The 14,556-nt window shown below is 39.7% G+C and overlaps 1 protein-coding gene across 5 annotated transcripts in view; it reads left to right on the top strand.

The window, feature by feature from the left end:
- quob (quattro b) overlaps positions 1-14,168 on the top strand; it is a 48,803-nt gene extending 34,635 nt beyond the window's left edge. For 3 of the 5 annotated variants that reach the window (XM_077199878.1, XM_077199877.1, XM_077199880.1), the window contains exons 16-23: positions 4,063-4,152; positions 5,114-5,344; positions 8,597-8,767; positions 8,849-9,026; positions 11,125-11,241; positions 12,018-12,224; positions 13,472-13,650; positions 13,824-14,168. In XM_077199878.1, the coding sequence (XP_077055993.1) occupies positions 4,063-4,152; positions 5,114-5,344; positions 8,597-8,767; positions 8,849-9,026; positions 11,125-11,241; positions 12,018-12,224; positions 13,472-13,650; positions 13,824-13,865 (1,215 nt within the window). In that variant the 3' untranslated portion in view covers positions 13,866-14,168. The remainder of the gene's footprint in view (positions 1-4,062; positions 4,153-5,113; positions 5,345-8,596; positions 8,768-8,848; positions 9,027-11,124; positions 11,242-12,017; positions 12,225-13,471; positions 13,651-13,823) is intronic. The other 2 variants (XR_013193083.1, XM_077199879.1) reach the window with 2 other exon arrangements.
- Positions 14,169-14,556: the final 388 nt, after the last annotated feature.

The following is a 14,556-nucleotide window of genomic DNA, read 5'->3' as shown; positions in this document are numbered from 1 at the left end:
ACTAAGGCACGAAGGCAACGCCGCGTGACCTTGATCATACGAAGTGGGTTTCCCCTCGGGGAGAACCCTCTGGTCCTGAGCCACCACTGTAAAGGCCTCATGTACAGCAGGCCAAAAGGTATCACGTTGGACGCTGCTGCCAAAAGACCCAACAGTTTCTCGAACTGTTTTACAGTGCGTGACTGGCCTAGCTTCAGCTCTTTTGTGGCTGACAGGATAGCAGCTACACGAACGGGCGATAGGGTGGCCCGCATCGTCACTGAATCCCATACCACACCAAGGAAAGTGGTTCTCTGTACTGGAGAAAGCACACTCTTCTTGGCATTGAGCCTCAACCCCAACATCTGCATATGAGCGAGAACGACACCTCGGTGCCGAACCGCCAACTGCTCTGATTCCGCTAGAATCAGCCAGTCGTCGATGTAGTTCAGAATACGTATGCCCTGAAGCCTGAGAGGGGCTAAAACTGCATCCACGCATTTCGTGAACGTGCGGGGTGATAAAGCTAGACCGAAAGGAAGAACCCGATATTGGTATTCTTTGCCCCCGAAAGAAAACCTTAGGAACTTCCTGTGCTGAGGGAGGATGGAGATATGGAAGTAGGCGTCCTTCAGATCTATCGTGACAAACCAGTCCTCGGATCTGATTTGAGTCACGATCTGTTTGAGTGTCAGCATCTTGAACTTCAGTTTCTGAACTGACCGATTTAACAGACGAAGATCTAAAATAGGACGCAACCCTCCATCCTTTTTTGGAACAATGAAATAACGGCTGTAAAAACCCGACTCTCGGTCGGGTGAGTACACCTGTTCTATAGCTTCTTTCGCTAACAGGGCCTTTACCTCTTGCTCCATTACCAGAGCCTGCTCGGGATGCACCACTGTGGGCAACACCCCGTTGTAACGGGGAGGACGAGAACCAAACTGGATTCTGTATCCTTTCTCTACAATCTGCAGGACCCAACGAGAAATATTCGGCAGAAGCTTCCACGCTGCCAGAAAATTTACTAAGGGAACCAGCCTCTCGAGGCTGGTCTCTGGTGTTACTGAGACAGCTAATTCTGGAGCCTGAAACATCATGGCAGGAACTACCTGAACTGGCTGCTCTAAAGCCCCCCTCAGAGGGCGCGAAACCGATGCTGTGCCGCAGCATAGCATCAGCGACTCGCTGGAGACCGCTGCGCCCTGAAGCACCAAGGGTGGCAGGGTTGGCAGAACGGTCTCGTGAGGACCCCGAAATGGAACAGGCACCGTATAATGAGGTGTACACCGCTCTACTTCGGTCGGGGCTGTCCTCACAGGCCTGACGCATGAACATCAGGACCTTTTTTTTTTTTTTTGAGCCGAAGTCCTCTTCGCCTGAAGAACGGTCCTCAGATCCGGCTTCGACTTAGAAGACTTCGGTTGAGAGGGTTGCGTCTGTCTCCAGTGTCTATGTGGAGGTGCACGAGACGCAACACTCTCTTTCTGTTGCACATGATATGATGAGCTGGACGGCTGGGGCTGCTCACGCCCAGCAGCCCCAGGGGGCTGGACACGGCGAGGGATAAACTTTTTAAAAGCGTCAGCTTGCTTTTTAGACTCCTGAAATCTCTCGACGACCGTGTGGACTGCGTCGCCGAAGAGACAAGAAGGTTCAAGCGGAGCATCTAATAAAAAAGCTCGATCTTTTTCTTTAATCTCTGACAGATTTAACCATAAATGTCTCTCAGTAGCTACCAAGGCTGCCATAGACCGCCCAATTGCTCTGGCGGTCTCCTTAGTAGCCCTGAGAGAAAGATCGGTAGCCCGACGAAGTTCTCGAATATCGTCATGAGAAATTCCCTCACTACTATCCAGATCCCCCAGCAGGTCAGCTTGATAAGCCTGAAGCACTGCCATTGTGTGCAGACATGCTCCAGCTTGACCTGCTGCCGTATAAGCTTTGCCCACTAAAACCGAGGTGGCTTTAAGCGGTCTAGTGGGCAAAGCCGAGGCTTTCAGGGACGATGCGGGACCAGGCGAAAGATAGCTGGCTAAATTCTGTTCCGCCTGGGGCATCGCCTCATAACCATACTCTTTTAGCCCTCTTATTCTCGAATAAGTGTTAACTTGAGGGCTAAAAAGTCGTGAAGAGTAAGGTTTATTCCACGATTTCGATATTTCATTATGAAGATCGGGAAAAAAGGGAAGCCCTCGTGGTGGAGATAATGTCGTGGAAGATAAAAAGCGCTCATCTAATTTACTTTTAGGACGAGCGCCTTTATTCTCAGATGGCCATTCAATATTTAATTTCTCTACAGCCCGTGACATAACATCCACCAGCTCATCATATGCTGGGGAAATAAATTGTGAATCTCTTTCCCCCATGTGTGTGCTTTCACTCTCCATACTCATAACATCGACCTCCTCGGAGGAAGAGCATTGAAGTAATGGAGGGCTCTCTCCCCGGGCGGAAGAAACCGCAGTGCGTGCTTCCGACACCGGGGGGAGAGCGCTGGATCTTCCGGGTAAGGAAGGAGAAAAGGCCCGCGGACCCGTCTCCAACCCCTCCGAAAGATCCTTTTGCGATCCCCAGGAATGCATTCTCCGCGCCGCCTCGGCAGACGCGGGTCCTGATCCCTGAGGATCGCGAGCCTGCCCACTCTTTTCATCAAAGAGTGACAGGCGAGAGCGGAGCATGCGGAGCGGTAGCATTTCACAGTGTTGACACTCAGCCCCCTCGAAGGCTGAGACCGCATGCTCCACTCCCAAACAAATGACACAAAGCTCGTGTGTGTCCCCACCCGTTAAATAACGCGGGCAGGGAGGAACACACTGCTTGTACACTTGTTTCGCCATAACGTTTCCGAATAAATTGCAACAGACAACAATAAATAGACAGAGACAGTATAACACAGATCGCTTGCTGAGGCAACAGAAGCTAATGCCGGTTTGCACCGGATGTGCTTTTATCATATCCTGGTCATGACGTCACCCGCCCGTGACGCTCATTCTTTCCATTGGACTAGTTGACATAGATGCTTCAGACGCGGTCACGCTGGGGGCGTTCCCATGGCGTCGATGGACGCATCGTTGAGTTCCCTTCGTAAGGGAACTCAAACTCAAAAAACAAAACATTTCCGTGTCACTTTTCACCCCAAAATTGTATAAAATAAATAAATTATATTTTGCATAAAGGAAATTAAGCCTAAAAATATTTTTATGATCATTATTTTTATTTATTGCATTTAGACATTTTTTAATGACAGTTAAGAACATTTCCTCTACCAAATTTGTATTATGGTAGTGCAAAAACAAAAACTGATGTATTATTTAAATTGCATCATTATAGAATTTGCCATACAGCCTTTCATTTATTTTGCTTTAGATAAAAACAGTTCTTCTTTAAATAACAACAGCATCTATCATTGGGAATAATAAATGTTACAACCACTACAACAACAAAAAAAGACTAAAAGTGAAATGTTTGGATATATTACAGTAATAAGAATTTGAGGGGAAAATGTGTTAATTGGTCAAAATTCACCCTCATTTTTTTAAAGTAAATATAAAAATATCTCATATCAGTATAGATATACTGTATATCTTGTTTTGTTTTTGTTTAGAGTGTCACACTCTAGCACTGAGCTTACAGAAATATGTTCTAAGAACGTTTGGCCAAAATTGCCATTAAGTTATGAAAACGTTATTTCTGAATGTTCTCTGGACGTTCTAAAAATGTTTTTTCTCGGTTATATGAATGTTAAGGGAACATTCCATTTTACAGTTTTTGCAAACATTTTTGGAACGTATTGAAAGTTACTTTCGAACGTTCTGAAACGAGTAGTAACATTTAAAAAATGTAAGGCAAACATAACTAAAAATGTTTCAGAAAAAACATCCCATAATGTTTCTGTGCTATCATTTTGAGAACCTTATTAAAGACCAGATAACTTTGAACAAACGTTCTATTAACGTTACTAAGAACCTTTGAACCTCAGCTCTTTATGACGCGTTAATGTCTTCACACACAGGATCTGAAAGCACACAGAAGTCCACTGTGTGAAAGCGATGATTCTAACATTTTGTCTCTCAAATTCAGAAAGAAAACTTCGGCCTGTACGCATTATACAGCAAGAACAAGCCTCGCTCTGAGAGGATGCTCATCGATCACGGGAAGGACTTCTTTAAGGTGAGTCCTTCCTGCGTTTGCTCACAGTTTTCCAAATTTGATTTCTCATTTTATTACCCCTTCATTACAACTACAATAAAATCAATCTATGAATTCAATATTCTATCACTCAAAAACTAAAGATTTGTAAGCATTTGTATGTCTCTAAAGTACTACACTGTGTACATGAAGGACATGTAGAAGCTCCCTTTCTGTTGCGAATTACAAGATTAGGAAAGAGTTTATGATATTACCACATAAACTCTTTCATAATCTTACTGTTAACTCCCATAATGGGAAGTCAATATTTCACACATCTGATCAAATCTGAAGTAATGCGCTGGAACAGGCCTTATTGGGAAATGTTGCTGCCATTCTGCTCAAAAATCTGTCTGATGAAGCTTAATTTGAAAGAAATGGGATTATACTTGGAATGAGAAGCATTAAATGTGATTAGGGCAAAAAAACATGTCAGAATACACCATCTGCATAATAAATGTGCACTTTTCAAGACAGGGCACGTCTATAACCCAAACTATGATTATGATACAAATAATAATGACAAATATTTGGTGTTGACTTTGCAAAAAAGTCAAAGCAGTATTGATGATAATATCGTAATCTAACATTTTTTATTTCAGCTCAAGCAATTAAAAACAAACTTGATGTACTAAAATAGGTAAACCTGAAATAAAAATTAAAAATAACCTAGGGCCTATATAGACATTTTTGAAACAAACGCTTGTAAAAATGACAAAAAAAGACTAAACCTTTAACTAAAATAAAATGTTAACAGAAAATATAAAAATAAAAACGAATTCAAAATATTAGTAAAAAGAATAATAGTGTCTCAGTGATACTAAAATTACACTGATGTACATAAAATGTCCTCTTTTGGAGTTTAATAATTACAGTCAGTACCTGAGTGATCAGTTCTTTGAGATGCTGTTATTAATTACAGTGATATGATCTGGTTTGACAGCAGAAACAGCAGCTGTTGTGTGATGCGATGGATCTGTCCTCGTACCTGCTGAAGCCCGTGCAGCGCATCAGTAAGTACAGTCTTCTGCTACAGGAGCTTCTGCGGGAGACTGAGTCCGGCGCGCATGCGGCCCGGCACCGGCTGGAGATTCAGACCGCGCTTCACATCGTCCAGTTCCAGCTGCGCCACGGAAACAATCTGCTCGCCATGGAAGACATCCAGGACTGTGATGTGAGTCATACAGAGTTGTTATTCTTAAATAAAGCTGATCAAACCGTTCATTGAAATAAAGCTGAAATAAAGTAAGATATACCGTGCAAATGTTTGGAGTCAGTAAGTCTCTTCTGCTCATCAAGGCTGCATTTATTTGATATTGTGGAATATCATTACAATCTAAAATAGCGGTTTTCTATGTGAATATATTGTAAAATGTAATTTTTTACATTACCTGTGATCAAAGCTGAATTTTCAGCATCATTCTTTGAACGTTCAAAAGAACAGCATTCATTTGAACCATAGAAATCTTTTGTCTTTACACTCGTAGAAGAAACATTTTTGGTCCCGGAGTGAACAGTTCTTAAAGTGTTTTAAAAATGTTTTAAAGAACTTTTCACTATAAATAACATTTTGTGAAATGGAAAGATTCCATGGATGTTAAAGTTTCTTCATGGAACGATCAATGCCAATAAATAATCTTTTTTTTTTTAGGGTGTACTGTCACTTTTGATCAATTTAATGCACCCTTGCTGTATAAAATGATTAATTTCTTTAAAAAAACAACAACTTCCTGACCTCAAACATTTGACCGGCAGTGTAAATATTAAAATAGAAAAAAATTGAAAATTAGAAATGTTGCAACAAACTGAAATAAATAAGTTGAAGCTGAAATACTACAAATATTAAAACTACAATTAATTTAGCTTTATTAAATTTAAGCTAAATAGAAATATTAACTAGCCAAAAGAATTAAAGCATGTAACGGTATTACTAAATAAAAGTTGTTTAATATAAAAAAACAAGCTCAATTAAAATATTAATAAATACTATAAAGCTATATAAATAATACTAAAATAACACGAGTGAGAGAGATGAGATTACAACATCTCAGAAAACCCCAAAATCGGTTTTAGTTTACAGCATGTTATGACAATTGCTGTTGCACACACTGATGAGGATTAGTGACTTAAACAAAAGACTATTAAACTTCAGTGTGTAAAATGTTGTTACTCTTCTGATCAGACCAACAATTTCTACCTACTTGATAATAAAATCCCACAGACTCGCATTGAAGAAGCGACCCGAGTCATAGAGATCAGAATATCACACAGACTTGAGCGTTAATTCGGTTACACTTTATTTCGATAGTCCAGTTTAGACATTTTACTAACTATAAGTAACTTTGCAACTACATGTTAACTCTCATTAGAGTATTAGTAGACTGTCTGCTTAATATCTGCTAACACTTTATTTTGATGCTCCTCAATAGACATTATTCTGTCTACTTATTCTATCAATCTTAACATGACAGTATACTTTACTCTAATGAGAGTTAGTTGACATGTAGTCACAAAGTTACTTATAGTCAGTAGAATATTTAAAGTGGACTATCGAAATAAAGTGTAACCGTTGATACTTTTTACTTAATACACTACAATAGCTATTGCATAGCAATACCAAAATCCACTAAAACATCTCAGAAACACCCTAGCATTTTGCACAGGCAAACACCACTCCTCATTTCTTCAGAAATTGTACTATCATAATCTGTTGTTTTGCATAAGGCAAATGTATATGTGTGTAAATTAAATGTTGACTAAAATAAAGAGTATTTTAGTAGAAGAGGAAGGACAGGCATGAGGTGAAGGCGAGTTTTGGCCACATCACACACTGCCTGTAATTAGAACGATAAACACCTTCATATTTCATGCACTTATTTTCAGACGCATGCTTTAAAAAGAAAAGAAGCTCAGTGGGTAGAGAGGATAAAAGATAACTAGTAGGCCTAGACTCCCTCCACCATAAGTGAGCTAGAGACCGCTTATTGTACGCTTATGTCATTTGAGCCTCTTTTTAGAAGGACACTTTCCTCATTTGCCAAAAATAAGATTGTGTTCAAGGTCAAATTATGGCTTGATATTTCTGCCAAATTCTGAGAGAGATGGTGTTTACATCGCTTTTCATCTCATCTATGACACATTCACTGAAGTTTTACAGTTCTGTCACTCAGAATGATTTGTGTTTAAGTAACTTTTTCCGTGCAGTTCTCTGTCATTCATTTGATCAAAACAGTTAAGACAGTAACGGTTACAATTTAACTCTTTCCCTTCCAGCGTTTCATAAAAAATTGCCAGTCACCGCCAGCATTTTTGATCATCACAAAACTTTCATTGCCCCCAGAATATTTTTTAATGACTTTTTAAAGAGCATCTGATTTATAAAACAACAACAACAAAAAATATTTTATTCTAGCATTCTTGAAGCTTGAATGTGTGTACGCTTCATAAAAAAGCAACATTTTGACCAAAAAAACACGGAGAAAATCATGTGTTTGTCAAAGACTTTGTCCGGATGGGATTCAGAATGATGATCAGGACACAGATGGAGTAGATCGAGTCCATCAACACCTCAAAGCTTCAGTCGTTTTCTCTTCATGGGTTCAACATTTCATTCAGTAACGATAGACAGTTTTGATTTATATGATGTTTCATGTTTGATGATTGCGTTATTTTACATGTGTGTCAGCAAGGCTTTTATCGGTTGTTTCTGCTTCTTCTTCACATGTGTTTTGTTCCGGAGACTCTGTACTCTTTCAGAAGATGCGTAATAGCGCCACCTACCGTAAAACTGAGAAAATATGAATTACCGGACAATTCTGTCAGTGGCGGGGAAGACTTAAAAATAGCTGTTTTCTATGTGAATATACTTTAAAATTGAATGTATTACTGTGATGAAAGCTGAATTTTCTGCATATGCTTTCTGTGTCACTTGATCCTTCAGAAATTATTCTAATATGCTGATTTGCTCCTCAATTTTTATCAAATAATTTTTAAGAATGTATTTTGTCACTATCAATGTTGAATAGTTTTTGCTGCTTAATATGTTTGTGAAAACAGATAAATCAGGATGAACAGAAAGTGCATAACAGGAATAAATTATATTTACTGTACAGATCAAATAAATAAATAGATAATTGATCAAATAAATGTAGCCTTGCTGAGCAGAAGAGACTTTTAAAAACGTTTTAAAATCTTAATTATTTAAAACTTTTGACCGGTATTGTTTATAGTGAAGTCTCTCGATTCAAACTTGATCATGTTTTTTAATATCATAGACATCGAAAAATACCTTGGATGTAATGTAAGTCGATTTGTATGAAAGCATCTGCCAAATGTATAAATGTAGGCCCGATTTGCTCCAGTAATGTGAAAGTCGTTGATCAGGCATGTGAGATTGACATTGTGATGATTTGTTCATGTTGTGCAGGTGAATCTGAAGGAACAGGGCCAGCTGATCCGTCAGGATGAGTTTCTGTTGACCTTCAGGAAGAAGAAATGCTACCGTCACATTTTTCTCTTCCAAGATCTCATACTCTTCAGCAAGACACGCAGAACTGACATTGGGAATGACACGTACATCTATAAACAATCCTTCAAGGTAAACCACCACACGAACCGTCCGTGAACAGGTCAAGCTCTTCTTGTCTCGGAGCTTGACGTCTCTTCTGTCCTCTCTCAGACCTCAGACATCGGTATGACCCATAACTCTGGTGATAGCGGCCTGTGTTTTGAGATCTGGTTTCGGAGAAGGAAGTCACAGGACACGTACGTACTTCAGGCACAGAGTCGAGAAGTGAAGGAAAACTGGACCAGAGACCTGGAGAGGATTCTGTGGGAACAAGCCGTTCACAACAGAGGTGAGCAGAACAATGATTTCAGACCGTATATATTCAATTATAATGGCATTTATTTATAAAATTCAAAAAATGTTGGTATAGTAAGCATGAATGGTGGATATGAGGCACTAGTGTGAATTAAATTAAGAAGAGTTTAAAGGTAATCCGAGATTGCTCTATGTTTTATTTGAATTCAGGTTGTGCTACATTGCTTACTTTTAAAGACAGTTTGACAAATTAGTAATTAAATCTTTAACCTGTGATTAGATGTGATTGCTTACTCTGGGAACTCTTTCATTTCCCCCCAATCCATTGAAAAATTACTTTTTTTGAAATCTAAACCACTTCATTTAAAAGTGAGTTTTGAATCTGTAAAAGGATTAGAGTTAATCTAAGTCTACTGTAAAACCTTGATTTAATGTGCATTTAAGATTTATTCTCATTGGTGCAACGTGCAATTACTGACATACCTGTTACCTCATATTTATGATTATGAAATCAAAACCTTAATAATAGAGGCAGTAATGTGATGTGCTTGGGTTTATCAAGCATAAAGAACTGCTGAGAGGTGATATTGTATATTGAGGAATGTAAGAAAGATAAATGACAGAAGCTGAACTCCCACACACAGCTGCATTTATTCATGACTCTTACCTCGGTCCTCGAAGCACATTTCCCGATAATAGTTCCATAGATGTTTGAGTGAGTGTGTGAGAGCTGTGTGATGGATTGGCCACATGTCCAGGGTGTTTACTGGGATACTGGGATAGGCTCCAGGCCTATGACCCTGCAGAGGTTGTAAGGAAGTGAGAGAAAGGCAAGGCAAGGCAAGTCAAGGCAAGTTTATTTATATAGCACATTTCGTACACAATGGTAATTCAAAGTGCTTTACACTGAAAAATAAAATACAGTACAAACAGTCGGACGAACAGTGGCACAGTGCTCATTCAGTAAATGCACAGCTCAACAGATGTGTTTTGAGTCTGGATTTGAAGGTGACAACTGTAGGAGCGCATCTGATCTCTTCTGGAAGCTGGTTCCAGCATAGTAGCTAAAAGCAGACTCATGCTTAGAGTGAACCCTTGGTATTGCAATGTATTGAGGTCCTAGGCCATTGAATTATTTATATATCAGTAATAATGCTTTCAAATCAATCCTAAATGTAACTGGGAGCCAGTGTAAAGACCTGAGGACTGGTGTGATGTGTTCATATGTTCTGGTTCTGCTCAGAATCCTGGCGGCAGCGTTCTGTATGAGCTGCAACTATCTTTGGCCTTTTTGGGAAGGCCAGTGAGGAGTCCATTACAATAATCCACCATGCTGGTGATGAAAGCATGAACAAGTTTCTCTAAGTCTTGACTGGAAACAAAGCATCTAATTATTGCAATATTTTTCAGATGATAGTATGCTGATTTAGTTATTGCTTTGACATGACTACTGAAACTAAGGTCTGACTCTAGAGACACACCCAGATTCCTGACTTGATTTTTAGTTGTTTGACCCTTCAGTTTTGTGTTTGTTCAACTGAAGAAAGTTTTGGCACATCCAGCTGTTTACTTCATCAATGCATTTGCACAGGGAGTCAATGGGGCTGTAATCATTAGGCGATAGGGCTAAGTAGAGCTGTGTGTCGTCTGCATAGCTGTGGTAAGCGATTTGGTTCTTTCTCATTATTTGGCTCATTGGGAGCATGTACAGGTTGAATAGGAGTGGTGCAAGAATTGAGCCTTGAGGGACTCCGCATGTCATGGATGTCCACTCAGACTTATGGTATCCTATACTCACATAATAACCTCTCCCTTCTAAGTATGACCTGAACCATTTTACGACTATCCCAGAAAGCCCCACCCAGTTTTCAAGCCTGTCAAGAAGTATGTTGTGATCGACAGTGTCAAATGCAGCACTGAGGTCGAGTAATACCAGTACTGATTATTTGGTGTTTATATATAAGAATATATTTTTGGAGTTTTTCCCCATGGTATCATTGTCAAAATTGTGGTCAGCAAAAATGTGTGGCTGGTACCTTTGGAGGACCAATAGCCAAAGTACCTGATGAGCAAAAAGAGTTAATGTCAATTCTACCCCATAAAGCTGAGGGTCTGTGCTGATCTTCACACAGAGATCCGGATGCAGGAGAGGGTGTTCATGGGAATCGGACATAAACCCTTCATGGATATCCAGCCCAGTGAGATGGCCATCAACGACCGAGCCATCAACTGTGCTCTGACAGGACGAGGTGAAACACCAGTAATAAAGGGCTTTCGCACCGGAGGAACCTTTTCATAGTTCCTAGAACTATTGGCGGAAGTACCCAGATTTTGTATTCAGGAACTAGCAACGATATTAGTTCTAGGAACTCCTTTTGGAGGAACTAATTTAGCTCCTTCTTCAGAGTCGGGTCTAAACCAACACTATAGGAACCATCCGTGACGTTAGTGAACGTTGATTGGCCGAACGCATGCGAAACACAATCACCTGCCATTTTTAAAAAGGCTGTGAACACACAGATTATAGCCTATATATTTACTCCACAAACTAACTCAAGGTGAGATGGGCATTTTAATCTTTACGCTGAGGAGAAAATCCAACGCAACTTTGAGGGGACCAAACCAAACATGATTAACTTACGTATTTTCACTCAGCTAGCGACACTGGACATCAACCAGGCGGCATACGCTAATAACTTTTTATTACTGTCTACTTTCTGTGTATTACAGTTCTATCTAATAACGTATTAGACAGGACTGTTATAGACAGATTGTAAACGAATGAAAACGGAGAATGCGAGTGCTCATTCACTGGTGTTCTCGTCGTCGTAAAAATAAAGGTCCGCCTCGCCGTCAAATAAAAGTCACAAAATAGGAAAAAGTTCATAAGGGAACCATTAGTTCTCGCCGGGGCTAGTTCCTAAAACTAAGTTCCTAGAACTAACTGGTGCGAAAGCCCCTATAGTTAAACTCTGACCATAACCCAGCTTTGACTAGCCTTATTTAGCTCTGTGTAATATTCTAGGTGTCCCTGTTCTCCGGTTGAACTCTGTTGGCTCGGCCAGCTGTACGTCCTCCTCTGGGAGCCACTCGTCCTCCTCCTCTGGGTGGGGATCCTCGTCTCCCGTGGGCCGTCCTGGCAGTGGAGATGTTGTCCGGTACGTACACGGGACTTCAGGGATCCTGGAGGAAGATGATTTAGACCAGGAGAGTGGAAACCAGAGTGCACTTGGTACGTCCTACTTCACAATGTCTGTTTTGAAAGTAGTTCACTCAAAATATTATATGCAATGTCTGAAATTTGTGATCACTAGAAGTGCAATTTAAAATGTATCTTGTTTCATAATACATATTTTGGTCTAAAAAATTCTCCTTTCTCCCATCCATCCATCCATCCATCCATCCACCCTTCCTTCCTTTTTCCCATTCATTCATTCATCCATCCATCTATCCATCAATCCATCCATTCATCCATCGCTCTGTCTCTGTCTGTGCATCCATCCATCCATCCATCCATCCATCCATCCATCCACCCTTCCTTCCTTTATCCCATTCATTCATTCATCCATCCATCCATCCATCCTTCTGTCTCTGTCTGTGCATCCATCCATCCATCCATCCATCCACCCTTCCTTCATTCATCCCATTCATTCATTCATCCACCCATCCATCGTTCTGTCTCTGTCTTTACATCCATCCATCCATCCGTCCACCCTTCCTTCCTTTATCCCATTCATTCATTCATCCATCCATCGTTCTGTCTCTGTCTTTACATCCATCCACCCTTCCTTCCTTTATCCCGTTCATTCATTCATCCATCCATCGTTATGTCTCTGTCTGTCCATCCATCCATCCATTCATCCACCCTTCCTTCCTTCCTTCCCTAATCCCATTCATCCTTCATCCTACCATCCTTCCTTCCATCATCCACCCTTCCTTACTTCCTTCCTCCCATCCATCCATCCATCCATTTATCCATCCATCCATCCATCCATCATTCTGTCTGTCTGTCCATCCATTAATCCATTCATCCATCGTTCTGTCTCTGTCTGTCTGTCCATCCATCCTTCCTTCCTTCCTAGTGGCCAAAAGTTTTATTTATTTATTCACGTCAGATAATGGAATAAAAACAATTGCACGCAGCAACCCTTGACCAAGGATTTTTTGACATTTACATATTTGGCAGAGGCTTTTATCCAAAGTGACTTGCATTGCATTTCAAGGTACACATTTACATTCTCATCAGTTCTTGCTTTCCCTGAGAATCGAACCCATGACCTTGACGTTGCAAATGCTAACGCTCTACTGTTTGAGCTACAGGAAAGCTACTAACTTGGTAATATTGTCAGATCCGAACCTAATGAAAAGCATGTATATTTTCTGTTCTGTCAAATAAAAAAATCAATACTCAGGAGCACATATTGAAATATATATGCGGTATATATTTCTAACTGCATGTTTTAATGTGTTGTGTTTCAGTGGAGAGTTCAGAGTCCTCAGGAGAAAGTGTGAGCTGCTTCAGTAGCTCTGGCCACAGCTGCCCATCTGTGATTGGTGGAGACTGTGAACACGCCCCCTCAAAGGTGCCCGTCATTGGCTCTAAAAAACAGGAATGCAATAACTTACCAGGCCAAACCAGGGACCAGCCATGCTCTAACGTACGGGCCTACAATATTCATTTGCTTTGCTATTATTTCTGAAACATCATCATTGTAAATTATTTAAAACATTGACATTTTTGACACAATCAAATTTTATAGATATGTTTCATCTGTTGAGATTTGGATTATTCTGGTTATTAATATTTTAATTTCCTCTTTGTTCTTCACAGGTTCAAGGGACAAGCATCATAGGAAAGTCCACTGAAGTATAGCCCATCATGTATGTTTATGCTGTAATCATGAATTTTACCTTAGCATGCATTATATATGGAACACTATCAATCCTGTGGAACTCTAAAATAAAATGTATTTTTATTTATTTATTTTGGTGGGACTGAGTAACATTGGTTAATTCAACTAACTCTTAATGGTTAAACCTACAAACCTGTGTTTTTTCTTTTTTACTCATTTTTCTGTTTCTAATTAGCTTTGTTGTAGAGGCAATAAAACAAAAACAGATGTGTAATCTTTAAAGAAAAGTGCTTTGATAAAATAAATGTCTGGTCTTCATGAAATAATGTGAATGTCTCTCAGTGGAATGATTCTAAATGAATTGTTTTATAATAAGAAAGTGATGAATTCAGTTAGTGTGATATATATGCTACAGCTGCAGATATAGACATGTTGTGGTTTTGACACTTTTTGAGCAAAGACAGCAAAGAAAGTACTTTCTAAAATACCGTATCTCACGTCTTACAAACATTTGCCCTGAGCTACCATTTGTCAGTGTCAGTGTTACATTAAATAATAATAATTTAATAATGTATATGAACAAATACAAGTGGATATAATTCAAACAGAATAAAGGATAAACATATATTAACTAAATACTTGAAAATATGATGTAAAATATGAAGTGAAAACTTGAATAGTTTGCTTAAAAATGAAAATTCTGTCATCATC

This window comes from Siphateles boraxobius, unplaced genomic scaffold, assembly GCF_051911475.1.
Source record: "Siphateles boraxobius isolate OS27281-9 unplaced genomic scaffold, OSU_SipBor_1 41, whole genome shotgun sequence".
NCBI lineage: Eukaryota > Metazoa > Chordata > Actinopteri > Cypriniformes > Leuciscidae > Siphateles > Siphateles boraxobius.
Note: the sequence above shows the minus strand (reverse complement) of the source record. Positions and strands in the feature narration are given on the sequence as shown.